Here is a 16,271-nt window from a genome sequence, read left to right as displayed (position 1 = left end):
TCAAACAGCACACTGTAGGGACAGATTTTTGACTAGAGGTAGACTTTAAAAAATGTAATCTCTAAATGTATTAAGTATATAGACTCCAACTTTCCAAACTACATTTTGATTGCTGAGAATGTAATTCTAATCCTTTCTAAGTCACAGTACACTGATATTACTATAGGTCATCATTTATATATGTATATACGGTGTACATATGCCACATTAAACACCACCTACATCAAGTCAAGGTATAGGACTAGAACATGTAATTAAATGGCACAAGATGAAGCAATTATAGTGTTGAATTGTATCCATAACAACAACTATCAGTAGCTTCTCCAGCAAAGCAGGTGGCTCTGAACATGGATGTAGGGTGCTCAGGATCTATTATATGTCCATTTAGTTCATATTTTCATATATTTTGCTCTTCTGGCCATGGTGATGTCATTGCAAAGCGTTCATCAGCTGTCAGAGGCTAAAGACCTGCTGTGACATAGCTGATTAGGGTGCAGCTAACATCAGCCCACAGAACCTGCTCTGTGACTTAATGTTGATTTACCCTTTTCTACAGGAACGCCTGTTATACATCTGAAAATGCAATTTTTTTAGTAAATGGATCTACTTAATATTCAGAGTTAAAATAATAATAAAATAAACCAATCAAATTCAAAATTAAATGTATAATAGTAATAATAATTCAAAGGAGGACAATATTATAATAATATATTAATATATAAACAATTGCAAGTAATTTGAGATCATCATCCTTAAATTGTCCAGTGGTAGTGAGAGTGTCAATTTTGAGAATATGTAGATAATTCCATGTGTTTTGACAAGAGCATCTTGAAGTGTACTAGAAGAAAGTTGTAGGTTTTCAACAGTCAGACGGAGGATCCAAAACAATATAGAACGGTATTAACCCTATAGAGATGGACATTACAGTTGGAAGAGAAAACCTTATTAATTTAAATTGTAAACAAGACAGGGCCGACAACTTGTCGTTGTGGAACACCTTTTGTTACTGATAAAACATTGATTGGATATTTCCAGATTTGACACACTGAATTCTTTCAGTAAGGTAATTCTGGAGCCATCTACAAGCAATTGAATCAAACCTGTATCAACTGTATCTTCTAAAAAGTCGGTGAAACAGCAGCACAATGCTTCCTTTTGTCCATACAAGAAACTATATCATTTACAACTAATGTAAATCTGCTAGTTGGCTCTCACCATTTCCAAGTATTAAAGCTCAAGATGAAAACTTGAATGAAACTGAAGTGTTGCTGGAGCTTAAGAGTAGCTCCTTCTCCACACACCTTGTAAGTAGTTATTACTGCTCCTCACTGTTTCATCAACTTTTAAATGTGATGAAAATTGCACCATTTGAACAACTCTCTCTGAGATGCCATTTTAGGGTCTGAATCAGGTCCGTGTACCCATATATGGGGTCCTGAAGAAAGACTGTCAAAGAAATCAAAGGCAATCAAAGTAACTGCTCAAGCAATACTGCAGCTGGTTGTTAAAGCTGCAATAAGGGTCCAGTGTGTAACATTTTTGGCAGAAATGGAATACAATATTTGTAAGTATGTATTAGTGTATAACTGCATAAAAATAAGAATTGTTGTGTTTTTTTTTACCTTGGAATGAGCTGTTTTATCTACATTTCTGCCCGCCTGATAAATGAAACTCCCACTATTCACTCTCCTTGTAGCTCTGCTTTGGTCTCTACAAACTCCAGAGAAAGATAGCTGGCTTTTTAGATGCTAAATGCTCAACTGTTTTCACCAGCTAGTTGCTAAATTGGTCTGTCTCTGTTTGCTGATGGGCTGACGTTGTACAGTGAGGTTTTTTTTGGGCTGAAAAGTGTTGTCTGCTGCACCTGGAAATTATGTTAATTAAAGCAGAGTTTGCTGGCCCAAAAATCAAAACAATACACTTAAAGACACTAAAACACTCCATAGAGCTGAGGAGAACTGCAGAGTCAGGTGATGATTCACTGCAGGTTCCTCACTACTTTGTTTAATTTATTAACAGGAAGATTTACATGAAAACATCCTTAATAAATACATTTTGCTATATTTTAATAGGACAATAACATTTGCAAATCCTAAAGAAGTCTGAATGTGTTTACAAAGCACTGTGTTATACAGTATGCTCATTAGAATTAGAGCACAGTCAGCGCTAAGATTTGTGAAATGAGGCAGGTAGAACATAGCCAGCCCTCTTGTGTGCAGCTCCGCACTGGGCACCAGCTGGGATGAATTGAAAGCAGTAGAGAGATGATACAGTGTGTGTCCCAACACAGTGCAGGTCTTGTGTTCTCAGCTGGCACAGATAAAGAGCACGTGGCTTGTTCCACCGTGCTCTGGCTTTGAGGTGCCAAACAGTTGATGCATTTGTTTCATGAAAATTTGAAATATTTCACACCCAAAATTCCACTTTTCTCTATCAAAATGAAATTACAGCTTAGAATATCAGTCAGTTCAAAATAAATACTGAAAACATTGTTGCTCCTTGTTGGATAAGTTTGGCTTTTAAAATGAGTAAAATAGCCCAGACAACCCTGTGGCTTCATTCAATTACCTTTGTTAGAGCCTTTTCTAAAGCCACAGGGTATCTCCGCTTTTCAAGTCCCCTTGTGGGGCGCAATCAAGGCACTGAGGCCTAAACCCTGTACAGCTGGTGGCGGCTAATTGGATTCAGGAGCTCCGATAATCAATAAGCTCCCTCCTCTCTAAAGGAAGTCGACAATTATAATTAAAAAAGGTTAGAGAGGTTTTGATTAGTGTAATTGTCTGTGCTGGGGTTGCTTGAGTTTATGTGAATATGCATGGAGGAATAACTGGTACAAGTAAAAAATGTCTAATACTCACTGACGTATTTGTCGTGGCCTATGAAAGTTACCAATAAGTTAAAACCCTTAATGAGTTCTCATTTGGCACTTTAGGTGCTTCATAACCATAATTTGACTGGCACTTTTTACTTGAAACTTTACTGTACTTTATCTCCATATAGAAAATTCTGTGACTTTCACTTTCGCTTTGACACATTTGTATGTCAGTGCTGTATATTGTATAATTAGAAATGAACAACGTCTCTGTGACGTCACCCATAGGTTTGTGAAGAGCTGCTGTGAAGCTCCCTGTGGTCGCCTTTGCCCGTCGCCATTTTGGCAGTCCTGACTGACTGATAAACATTCATGCTATAGAGACCAAAACCAGGCTTTTTTTTTGTGTACCAGGCTGTAAACATGTTTATTACTGCTGTTAAGTTGAGCATTTTAATATGGGACCTTATGAAGCCAACCTCAAGTGACCGTTCAAGGAACTGCAGCTTTTGTTACTTCCGTGTTGGCTTCATTTGCCAGCCACAGAGGTTGCTGCTTGGCCAATGCCTCTCATGTGTTGGAAGTACATATGGATTATCCACTGGGAAGCAGGTTTCAAGACAGGGCGTAGCCAATGAGGTTGACCAGCAGAGGACAGTGCTAAAAAACATCATCAACAAGCATCAAGTTTGAAGTTTGAGAAAAAACTTCTGTTCTGGATTAGGGATGCTGGGAGTCAGTCACAGTTGGCTTTGCTGACAGAAAGTCAGTCTATATGGTGACGACATACTAAATGCTTTGTGACGTTCATGGTTTTTGTATTTAATTTTTCATATCTAATAGTTGTTGACAACATTTTACACAAATTTCAGGACATTTTCACACTCCAATTGAGAGCAAAGTTGAACAACAACATACTTTGGGTAAAAGCAGCCACAGCAACCACACAGTCAGGGACACTGAAGTCAAGCATGAAAACTGTAAGGAGATGAAGATGGAGTGAGACATTGCGTGAGAGACGTGGCCTATGACTAGTTAATCCCACAGTAGTTTATAATAATGCAGCCATTTAATACGAGAGACGACCTGCTCACTCCTAGCTGAGAGAGAGAGTTACATCAGGCTCACGATCAAAGAAAGTTTTTTTCTTGTGTCTCCACTTCTGTCAATATTCACACGCTACCTCTCTCTCACTCGTCCATATGAGCTCTCTATTTCCATTGCTCTGTCTCTCTCCGGGAAATCAGTTAGGTGACATTTAAAAATTATTAAATGAATAATCACCCAAACCTCCAAATTTTAGAGCAAACTCTAGTTACCAGATCTATTTTACTGTATAATCAGTTATAACCAAACCACACATCCACAGTGTGACTATAATTACAGTTCACTCACGCACTCTGATTGGACTGAACTCTCTGGGTCTGTCTGACAGGATGATCAGTGCCCTGACGTCAGTGTGTTGACGAGCGATGGGAAACCTGCGACCTGCTGCGAGTCACATCACTTTGAAGGAATTATTATAAATAGACTAATACATGTTCATAATTAACAGATCAGAAACAAAGTAGTTTTAGGCCTATGTAGAACTCGAGTCCTCATCCTCCATGCCTTTTCTCTGGTAATGTTACAAGTTAAAACATACACCTTGCAAACACGATCAGTAAAGCTAAATCTAATCTCTGTCTTGTTTGTCCAAGTATGTAAACATGTCTAAGAATTTGCAATGCGAGAAAAGAAACCTTGAAGGTGTAGAAATAATAGCTAAGGGAAGTGGACTAAGCAAATAGTAAATTCTGCAATGATCATAGGTTTAGAGCTGGACTGCAGTAAGTTCAGGTGTGAGAACAACATCTTAGGGCAAAGACAAACAATTTTCATAAATGCTATAAACAAATTGTTTTTAATTTACAATAGAACACATAATAAAAGCAATACATTTAAGGTTTTAAAGCCACTTGGTCGGCAACAGAGAGAATGTCTCACAACCAGGAAGCACATCAGTGGAAGAGATCAGAGTCAGATTTTCATTGTCCAACAATGCAAATGGATTTTACTGATAGAAGCCTTGGCAGAGGCGTTCTCCTGCCTCTGAAGTGAATCAAGCTTAAAACCCCAAAGTGAACAGACACACAGATGGCTGCTTTTATTGATTTGGACTAAATCTCCCTTTGATGAGGCGTTGTGTAAATCAACAACCCGCTCTAGGTTGGCTGATTATCCCGCTATGCTGCAGAAAGGGCTTATTTGTATTGAACTTCAGAATAGGTAGCAAGTGAAGCAGAAAGACAGCCAGCAGCGCCAACTATGAAACTTAAACTTCCCCTCCTGGTCTGCATGATTAATTTAGCATGTGGGTTGTTGTGACACACACTCACTCTCACACATGCAGACACACTAGCTAGGAGAGTTTAAAAGCAGGACTAAGGATTTATTCATTAACCATTGGAGTGTTTAACCATCTGTGTTGTGCATGTGTGCAATCTTTATTCTGTATTCAAAGTGTCTACAGGTTTGGAACAGTTTAAAGGTGAAATGAAAAATCTGAATCGTTCCTAAAATGCACATCATACCATCATACATGTTCTTCTGGAATCAGTGCAATTTACTCTTTCTAGTGTAGCTTCTGTCTGTTAACAATAATTACATTTAAAAAAAAACACTTCCTATGACATCAGATCTTGCCTCACATTTATCAAATTTAGATATCGTTATCAAAAGTAATCCAGTGATTGTGGTTTGTAGAGCTGCAGCAACTCGACATGACTTTCCATTTTTCAGATTTGCCAAAATGTAAATAAATATGAACTACTGTGATTTTTGTATTTTACACATCAATACATTCTTTGATTTTACTGAGGCTCAGAATGTCTCATCAACATGGTTATTGTATTTCTTGTATCTTATATCTCTGTAACACTGACAATCCACCCAAACAATGTCAAACTGCATGATATTTTTCCATAAAAAGTGTGTAGTACTTTACCAAGCAGCCCTGGAATCAAATCAATATGTATGGGTATGTACCAAAGTAGGGATGCACAATAATTATTAGCCCCAGTGAAGTAGTAAAGTAATTATCTCGTCACCAAATTTTATGGCAATCCATCCAATACATGAGATTTTTCACTTAAAACTAGAGGAAAAGTCAGGGAGTCTTCATCCAAGGGGACCATGAATGTCTATACAAAACTTAATGGCAACCCATCAAATAGTTAAACTAGACGGCTGACGTTGGCATCCCTAAGCCATGGCTAGTTGCTAAGGGACATGAGGCCTCACTGTAGAATATATTAACCCTAGTCTCTATTATAAACCTATTACAAACATTTAAGACCCTAAATTTAGCGTGTTACAGACATGAGGATCATGAGTCAATAACCAAAAGTCACCAAGCACACATGCACACACACCATTGTCCCTAAGCATGTTGTCATATTTTAAGTCGTGATGTGTTCCCACTGATAGGTAGGGAGTACATGTCAGCTCACTGACTGACTGACTGCTGAATAATTTTGTGTCCTGTGATGTCATATTCCCTGCTTTCTCCCTTCCTACCTCTCTCTGTCACAACTCTGTCTCATTCATTTTGTACTCTCCATCAGGAGTGAGAATGCTTTTCCCTGGAACACAAGCCCGGTTCTGCAAATAGCTGTTCGAGGAATGTTTGGTGAATGCAATCAAAGGCAAATGACATGTGAAACATCCACAAATCCTTACAACTATACCAAAAATTTCTAAACAATTTCTAAAATGCTGCATGTCCATCTCAACAGGCCATTTAGTCTGAAATGTAGTTTTCATTTCTCGATTTCTTGTATCATAAACGTTCAACAGTATGACTGACTATAAGCAAACCCCTAGAATTTTTTCACTTGTTTAGGAAAAACCACAAGATCTGAAGAACCAACATCAAACCAGTTGAAAGACGGGGGTATAGTTAGACATTTGGCCCTCTGCAAGCCAGATGGGGTTAAAAAATGTGACCAGAAGTTGAACTGAATGCAATCACTAAAAATCAATTCAAAACTAGTGCTGGCCAGTGGAGGAAACAGGCATAATACAGTTCTGAATATGTGTGTCCAGTCTTCGTCCATAAACTGGCAACAGTTGTGCTCCACTGTTATAACGTGGAACGCAATGACTGATTACATCCGACAGACAGTGATTGGAGAAGCGTGGATGTGATTCACAGGTATCAACTGTGTGTACATTTTTCTGTCAACTTTCTCAATGGCTCATCAAGACACACAAGACAACTTCAATTATAAATGGGGGAAAAAACAAGCAGCAATCTACACAACAATGATCATCCTGCTGGACTCTGCCACACTGGATGCCACACTACTGCTCATACTCCAATTGGCTTCTAAGTATAAACAGTGAGAGAAATCAAAAACTTAAAAATATGTCATCAGAATAATTCCTCGGCTGTAATGGAAGATGAGGGGATTAGGGATGTCACGATACCAGAAATGTAGTAGTTGATTCCAATACCAGGGAAATTTCACCATTCTGGATACACAATTTAATATTGTCCCAATACAATACTTTTCAACAATCAACTCTGAGATTTGCATTGGACCTTTAAACTGTTCCAAACCTGTAGACACTTTGAATACAGAATAAAGATTACATGTATTCACAAGACAGATGGATAAACATTCCAAAGGTTAATGAATAAATCCTTATCCTTCTCCTGTCTATAGATAATAGTGGTGAATAGCTCTGCATTGCATTAAGAAAAAACTGAGTTAATTTCCTTTGATTTTTTTTTTTTATACTTTACTAAATAGAAGATTCCTAAAAAAAGAAGAAACAAGAAAGAGTTTGGATCTAAAATGTGTATCTGTTCAAGTGAATTATCCGTATTTGTATCTGTACTCGTAGTGAGCGGGGCTTAAACCGGACATGGGTTGTGCTTAAACCTGAAATATTTTTTTTATTTTAAGTTAAAAAATGTTTTTTTAAATAAAAGTTGGTATATTACAGATATTGACACATTTTACTTGTTTGGTACTCATACAAAAAAAGGTACATTATCTTTACTGGATATTCATTTCAACTGAGTACTCACACAATCCCACCAGCTTCCTAGCTACATCAAGGAAAACTAGTGACAAGGAAATGGCCACAAAAACAATGACATACGTAAATGAGGGTGTTGTAGCTTGATTTACAGACAAACACAATTCTTAAATTAACATATTTTTTTGATTGTCTTGAAAACGTTAACTGATGGTTTTCTGCTACCATAGTGGGACAAAAACATAATTTGCTACTAATTGGTTAGAGCAAAAGAAATTTAAATAACCCTCCGCCAAGCAGAAATGGGCTAACACCATATCAGGCTAAATGAGTGAATTAAAACAAAATAGCAATTCAGTCTGACAATCAGGTTAACCAACGGTGTAAAAAGTTAACCCTATCCATGCAGAGAAAGTTGATAACTAAAGTCTGCAAAACCCAGCTTTGGAATTAAAGTCAATATTTTAGAAAACTCTTATTGTCACAATATCTGTGCATGACAACTACGGTATGGTTAATGTGAGGGAATGATTGTGGTTGACATTGGTAAAGTTGGTTTAAAAAAGCATCATTAATAGCAGCATTAATGTAACATGAGACATGAACTGTGTTCTACTGCATGAACTTGCTACACGCCCATCCACCACCCAGACCTCCACACCGTCCCTTCACGTCCCTTCACGTCCCTACACGTAGGCCACACTGCACTGACACTGAACGTTCACGAATCATGGGCTGTAGATTTATCCAGTATGAATTCCTATGGATACTGGGAGGTATGAACACTCTGCACGTCCCTTTGTTTCTTATTATCAACTCTATATGTCATAATGCAAATCATGAGCTCTATAATTACTGACTTCAGGCAGTTAGGGAGATACAAGTGTGGCCTATTTTATAGCTGGTTTTATTTTTGTTATTTCAGTGCAGTATCATCTCTGTGGTTGCGAGCATTAGTGGTGATGAGTGTATACAGAGGCCCCTGTGCCTCTGAGGAAGGTTCATTATAGGCCCATCACACCCTATGTTTACTCCCTGAGCAGGGCAGTCACTGATCAGAGACATGCAACATACACGCAATGATGTAAGTTTATGGCTGTTTACTATCCAGCACACCCACACATATAATATCCTGCAATTAAATTACTGTACTGGTGTAAACATCACAGTCGAATGGCTGATTCAATGGGACAACAGTTCTCATTATTTTTCCTTCCTACACATAAGTATTGTATTTCCATTTATGACTACAACTGACAAAATCACTCACAAAGATATAGGTGTCCTGTGTGATGTAAAATGTACACTTTTAGTGATTTTTTTTGCCACACTAGCTGCTTGGCTCTAGGAATGGCAATTATAGGTCGGTCAATCTACGACTGTGATCCAAATTAAAATATCTCAACAACTACTGAATAGATTGACATCAATTTCAGTAAAAAAAAATCACACAACCCTTTTTATAACTTTAATGATCGCTTAAAGGTCCAGTGTGTAACATTTTGGAGGATCTATATTTTATCTGTATTAATAGGTCCATTAGTGTATAATCACCTGAAAATTAGAATCATTGTGGGATTTTTTTACCTTAGAATGAGCAGTTTTTATCTACAGAGGAAGCAGAACCTCTTCCATGGAGTCCACCATGTTGAACCGCCATGTTTCTACAGTAACCCTGAACAGACCAACCAAATGCTGGCTCTTGATAGGGCCTACCACTTTTTTTATGCTTCTTCAAGTTTCACAGTGTTCGTAGTTTCTCTTACACATTTGGAAGGCTGAGCAGTATTCAAATGGTTGCAATCTAAAGCTTCACCACTAGATGTCACTGAATGCTACAAACTGGTCCTTTAAGTGTTCATCTAGCAGTATCATCAGGTCAAAATTCAATTGTTCAATAATTAATTACCAATCTGACATTCCAATTAGCCTCAGTTTTAGGTTCAGTGCGAATTAGTGAATGTTAGCATGCTAACACACTAAACTAAGATGGTGAACATTAGCTCAAAGCATCAGCGAAGCTAGCATGGCTGTAGACTCTTAGTCATGTTGTAGGTTTACTTTTGTTGAAGGATTCTGTGGTTAGATAAACTTGATAACTTTTGGCCTTATAAGGAAACCCCACTGGATCATTTAAAAGTAGCCTAGATGGCAGCCAAACTAAAAACATAGCCACTTTGTCCAGTTAAAACTTGTCACTTATTAAAAAGTCAAAATAACACATAAATCATAGGAAAACTGTATTGACATCACATTCCTGGCAAGTATACCGTTTAATATTACAAGATGCAACCTTCAGGTAATATAATTATTAAGAGCAGATTAAGCACAGAAAGCCTATGATTATGACCAATTTATTGTTTTCTGTGCAGTCTAATGCGTGCTGCTGTCAGAGAGCAGGCCTCAGGCTACAGACATCTCATTAAACTGCAGGCTTTTCTCTGGGGAGCCCAGCACTGAGTACAGTTCAATAAGCTGCAACAGCCAAGTCAGCAGTGAGTCAATAAGAGACAATAGCTGAGGTGAAAGGGCATGGGAGTGTGGGTCTAAGGGGAGGCATAGGGATAATGTCCTGGAAACTACTTGTACAATGCCATTTTGGGGGGAAAGGAGGATAGCTCTGCATGGATAAACCTGGAGGAATGTATTTATATGTAGGGAATTCAAGAGAATGATGTGGAGAGGTGGATTTCAAATTAAGAGAAGTGAAGGGAAGACAAGAGCCATTAACTTTATTTAGCTCATTTAAGAATATCACCAGAGGCTCAAAGATATCCACACCAAATATCCAATGTTATGTTGCCTGGCAACAATACCTCGAAAATGCAATCAAGAGTGTAATGAAACCCACCCTATTTCCCCCAACATTTAATCAATCCCTTGTATTGGAGACCTAGAAATTAAAGTGTTTTCTGCATTTCACTATCCAACGCATCATTGTTGACTTGTGTCAGTTTCTTCTACTTTTGAGTGCAAGAACATGAAAATCACGTTCCATTCAGAGGTAAACTCTGTTGTCATATTAAGTCCCTGTATGCTGTCAGCTACCAGTCTAAGAATGAGGGGGTTAGACAGACAGGTTGAAATTTTATAAAACTTTGTGAGCAGGATCCAGTTGCACCAACAAAGTTCAAACTCAGCCTAGTCACTGTGTATTGTGTAACAATTATGCATTATTAAATTAGTTCTTATGTAGATATTAATTGGTAATAATTATTTACACCCAGCAATGAGAACTGTGCAGCTAACTAAGCTAACTAACAAAACTGATGTCAGCCTGCTTATATATGACCTGGTAAAGGTAATGTACTAATATATGGTTGACATATTTAACTTGACACAACATCTTGTTTAATAGTGATGTAACACTAAAGATTTTAAATTATGCATCACAAAAAAATACTTCAACCTATGAAACGTTATGCCAGAAATGTTTTGGTAAATAACCGATAACGTTGGTTAGTTTAGCATGATCTGATATTTCCCAGTCACTCTAAATACTACTGACTATGAAACACTTACTTCTCCATGTATGCATATATACATTTAAAAAGTCATACCTATATTTACAAAGTAGAAGTTAAGTTTAATAAACATCACTTGGATCCCTAAATTGTTATTTTTTGAAGTTGTGTTAAACCTCAGAACACTACATTAGCTTCATGGTTACATGGTTTATTGTGTTTGCGAATGTCTTAGCTAGTAAAGACTTTATGGTAATGTTTAAAATGGGTCCTGTATCAGCTGCTTAGAGCAATCAAAGTTTTAATGGTGCAACTTGGATACGTGAACAATTAGTTAGTAGTTACTAAGAACTTAAGAAGGACTTCACATGCAAATGTAGTTATGGGTTTACAGATAGTCGGTGCAACCCAACCCCGGCAAAATGTATCCGAATTAGCCAAAATCTGACCTTTGTGTTCTTTGGGAAAATGAATGAATATACATACAATACATACGCTAACTGAAGCTGCACTGTGCATGGAAGCCCTGAGATGACCAGATAGTCAAGCCAGCACTTCAGTGTTTGGTCCTAATAGTAATAGAGTGTGTGTAATCACAAAAGTGACTGGATGCTTCTTCACTAAGACCCTTTATTATGAATGAGGTGCAATAAGCAATCGTTTTCAGGCTAGGCTCAATTAAGATCACCTGGCTAATCACTGGTAACATGACAAAGACTAGACTACACTAAGTATTGCATTTTTTACCTGTCGTGGACTTTTGCTAGAGTATGACAAGGACAAGGACCTGATCCCTTAGCAGCTTCCCACCACCAAGTGGTGTTTTCTTTTTTTGCACCACCTGGTACAGCCATTCAGTACATGAATAAACAAATCTTTAACACTAAATATTTGTGTTGAACTGAGTGTACTTAATCAGTCATCATTCAGTAACTCATTGCAAAACAAGTTCAAACCAGCAACAGACTGAACTTTCTTGAAATCTGAAACTAAATTGAAGAGCTTTTATTTCTACCCTAAACTATCTTTGTAACTTTGAATCAAATCACCTACATGCTATGCAGGTCCCATTATGTGCCTATTATGGTACCTTTGTGAAAAATGTACTCCTCCTGTACCTCTATTTTTGAATGTGCAGCCTTTTCCTCAGTGGACCTCCACGATGGCACCCAGCTGTAGGTGCTAGATCGGTGACGCAATCGCAAAGCCTATTCAGTGTCCTCATTTGTATGATTCACCCAAACTTCACCTATCTACCTATGAGACAAACACAATGCACATATCTGTCAAATATGTTTTCACACAGATTGGGCCACATGTCGATAGTAGTCAGTGAAAACTAGCTGATAAACCTTTCTTGGTTAATGCTAGTCGTATGCAAAATTATTGTAATGTATTGTAAAGCTTCCCCGTTTGCCCCAGTGTTTCTCTGGGTGTTTTCCAGCTATGCTCCCTCACTTCTTTCATACAAAACAGTTTTATAGAATAGAGTTAGTGTTTGGCATTTAGATTCAAGGTTCAGCTTTATTGTCATTACAGTACAAGACTGCACAATGAAAAGCAGCCGCCTCCGTGCTAATCTGACTGCGCCGGATGGTTTGATACACTAAACTAAAACTAGAAAAGGGCAGGCACTTTCAAGAAATACTCGGCATCCATCACTGTCTGTCACAGCTGAACTTAAACCAATCAGCTAGCCTCTTCAACAGCCGCAAGATGGTTTCTCACGTAATCTCGTAATCTGCCTTATATTCTGTGCTGCACGCAGAGAAAATTTACAAATATTCAATTCGAGTAAGTTTTGTCAAGTAAGGTGTGTGTGTGTGTGTGTGTGTGTATGTGTCCACTTAAGAGTTAAGAGAGAGTACAGCACACAACTGTAGCAGCCAATAAGGTTGACTGGGAATTCATGTGTGCATCTGTTTTAATATACTCATATACGGTTTGTTAAATGATGTTTTATGCCTTTCTGTAAGTTTTGTGGAAGCGTACTAACCCGTAGCTACGTGCTGCTTGTTAATATGTAAGGATTTGGATTCTCCGGAATTTTTACATAATGTTAATATCAAAATTGCTTATTTGTGCATTTGCTAAAGAATCATGATGACGTTATTAGTGAGGAGACACCACCTTGTGGCGCTCATGATCGTGTCTTTTAGTTTCTTACAGGTGTCACACAGACGCCCTAACCACTAGCAACTACTTCCTAGAGCAGCTATAATGACATGATCCCTCACTGGCTTCCCTACTGCGGACAGTGGCAATTTCACCAAACTGAAAGCATGTTAAAACTTGCCTTTCCATTCAGTGGAAAATTTGAAAGTAAAGTTTTTAAGGCAAATTTTTAAGCTGATAGACAGCCACAAACCTCTTTCTTCTGTATCCAATAATTAAAATAAGAACGGCAGCAAATATTCATTGGTAATAGTGTAAGATTGGGAAGATTGCTACTGTACATTTAATTCAGGATGGACTGGTGCTTGTGTGTACCTGAAATGATCAAGAACTATTTTGTCCATTTGCAGTGGATCACAAAGTACACATTGTGGTCTTGTGTGGTCCAATTATGTGTCTGTTATGGCGCAAGTAGAAACATTGACTCCTCTTGTGTTTGTGTGTCTCGGTGCACCTCCAAAAACTTTGAGTATCAGAGAGCAGTAGCCATGCGCCGGTCTCTCCCCTCTTGAGTCCGTTTGTTGTGGATCAAACTGGTGTGTGTGTGTGTGTGTGTGTGTGTATGTGCATTTAGAGCAGTCTAATACAAGAGGAAGTGGGTCACAGATCCTCAGGGGAACCTCTATGGTAGCTTGTACTTCCTCTTCATCATACATGTTTAATGATGGATTGTAACATGTTTTAAGGCAGCGGCCCAGCCACGAACAACAACCAACATACATGTAAACACACACAAACACACACACACAGATACACACAAAGGAGGAGAGAAATTAATTCACAATCATGCTTACTGCACCATATGTATACTGCAGATGTGCATGGGAAATATAATCTAATAGCCTACAAGCTCTGATATACAGAATATGCACGCCATACTCACCACACACACACGCCACACATGCACTCATACTGTACTAGACATTTCATCATAGTACAGTAGAGATGACTGGTTTTGTGGAATATTCCCTAAAGAAAATTAATCAAATGTTCTGGTATTTAGGGACCGTCCCTCGGTGCTATCCCAGTAACACTCTATCTATAATATCTATACGGCATAAAACTGTAATGTAATTTTTTATAGTATGGATGGAGCCTTTTTAAAGTTTAAAAAGTGTACCAGAATGTTTTTCAGACTGGTTCCTTTTTAGCAAACTGCTCCAGACTGATCAGAGTATTGTTTTGAATGCCAGTATTGCAGAAATTCCAGCCAACTACTCCAGACTGGGAGTCTAAAATAACTGGATTAGATCACTGGTCTTTTTTGTTTTGCTAGACCCACGTCTGCAAAGTGCTAGGAGCTATGGGGAATATCGGGTGGGGCTTTCTCTCTCTCTCTCTCTCCTGCCCGCCAGAGTAAAAGAGAAACCCAACTAACACTCCCTCAGTTGAGCCTGTTGGCGAAGAGGATGGATGCTGTGGTGGACTTGCAAACAAACACACACTGTACAGGTGGGAAATGCTTTGTAGATGCTGCTGGTGCTAATGGATGCAAGCAACAAGTTCACAGATCACACTCTTCTCGCGTTCAGTGAACTGGGAACATAGTGATGGCTCACAGTGTGGTATGGCACTTAATATTTGCAGGGTTTTCTCCTTCTCAGGCTGACCACTGAGGGAGGAAGAAAACCATCTTTTAATACATGCACACACCCTTAATTTAAGGATCCCTTAAATGTATACATTATTGTGTCAAAGCAAGAGGATGGATTTCATGTAAGACAGAATAAAGAGTGTAAGTAACATTTAGTGATTGAATTTGGTCTATTAAATTCCACATTTCTTTTTCTCTTGAATCCCATGTTGAAAAGTTTAAGAGAAGCTGTATATGAAAGGAAACATGTCTGTTAAAGATTAAAGTCTCCCTAATGCTCTTCTAAAAATAGAAATTAATTTTTGATCAGCCCTGGAGCCCACGATGAACTCAACTCTCAATTATACCATAAAATCGGACATTTAATTTTTTTTAAGGCAGCTGTAGATTCATCAGCCCCATAATAAAACTCCAGTCTACTTCAAACTCAAAAAGAAGCTGACCTGAGTCCGTGTAACGCGGTCTGGCCAAGTCCCTGAAGTAGTAAATGAAATCCAGGCAGTTGTCGTCCTGCACCTCTCCCTTGGAGCACAGGTCGGAGAGCAGTTCCAGCGCCTTTCGACAAATCTCATCCTCTCTTTCTGCAGGCATTGCCCTCCAGCATCCTTCTGACTGGTCGGCCACTCCGGCTGATCCTTCACCAGCTCTGTCACACACACGCTCACACACACAGCCTCTACCGGCGTAAAGACGCACGAGAAGCACCACGGCTACACCCCTGGATAGGTCCGGTGCGCTCGACGCATCCGCGAAATCCGGTTAAAATCCGAATTTGCTGGAGTTTAGGTGAATTCTGAGTGAGAGCTGAAGGCTTTAGGTGAGTGAGGAGAAGTTTTCACCGGTTTGAAAAATCCTCCTTTGCATGGTTTTGTTGTTCAGCGATCAAATAACGGCTCCAACCCTGCGCGCAGCTCACGCTTTTCTCCACCTCTTCTTCTTTCCTTTCTTTCTCTCCTTCTTTATTTCTCCTCTATATCCTGTCGGCTGCTCCGCGGTGCTGCTGAATCACTACTGAGCCTCCAGGCTTCAGCAGCGCCAGTCAAGGTCCTTGAATGAATGCTCGCCTTTCACTGCGCTCAATTATTTCTCAGTGCGCTGGGATGCAGCAAGACACAGAGGAAGCTCAGAGGAAGATCAGCCTCCATCAACCCCCCCACCTCCACCTCCACCACCATCACCATCACCCTGCCATTCAAGA

The 16,271-nt window shown here is 38.9% G+C and overlaps 1 protein-coding gene across 1 annotated transcript in view; it reads right to left on the bottom strand.

Annotated features, from left to right (window-relative positions):
• syt9b (synaptotagmin IXb) overlaps positions 1 to 16,054 on the bottom strand; it is a gene marked incomplete in the record, with an annotated part of 41,400 nt that extends 25,346 nt beyond the window's left edge. Inside the window, 1 exon segment of the mRNA XM_035665456.1 lies at positions 15,517 to 16,054. Within this exon segment, the coding sequence (XP_035521349.1) occupies positions 15,517 to 15,664 (148 nt within the window).
• Between the last annotated feature and the right edge of the window lie 217 nt (positions 16,055 to 16,271).

The sequence above is a fragment of the Morone saxatilis genome, unplaced genomic scaffold (assembly GCF_004916995.1).
Source record: "Morone saxatilis isolate NCDOM2014 unplaced genomic scaffold, NCSU_SB_2.0 Contig2, whole genome shotgun sequence".
Lineage (NCBI taxonomy): Eukaryota > Metazoa > Chordata > Actinopteri > Moronidae > Morone > Morone saxatilis.
This window is presented reverse-complemented; position numbering and strand designations above follow the sequence as displayed.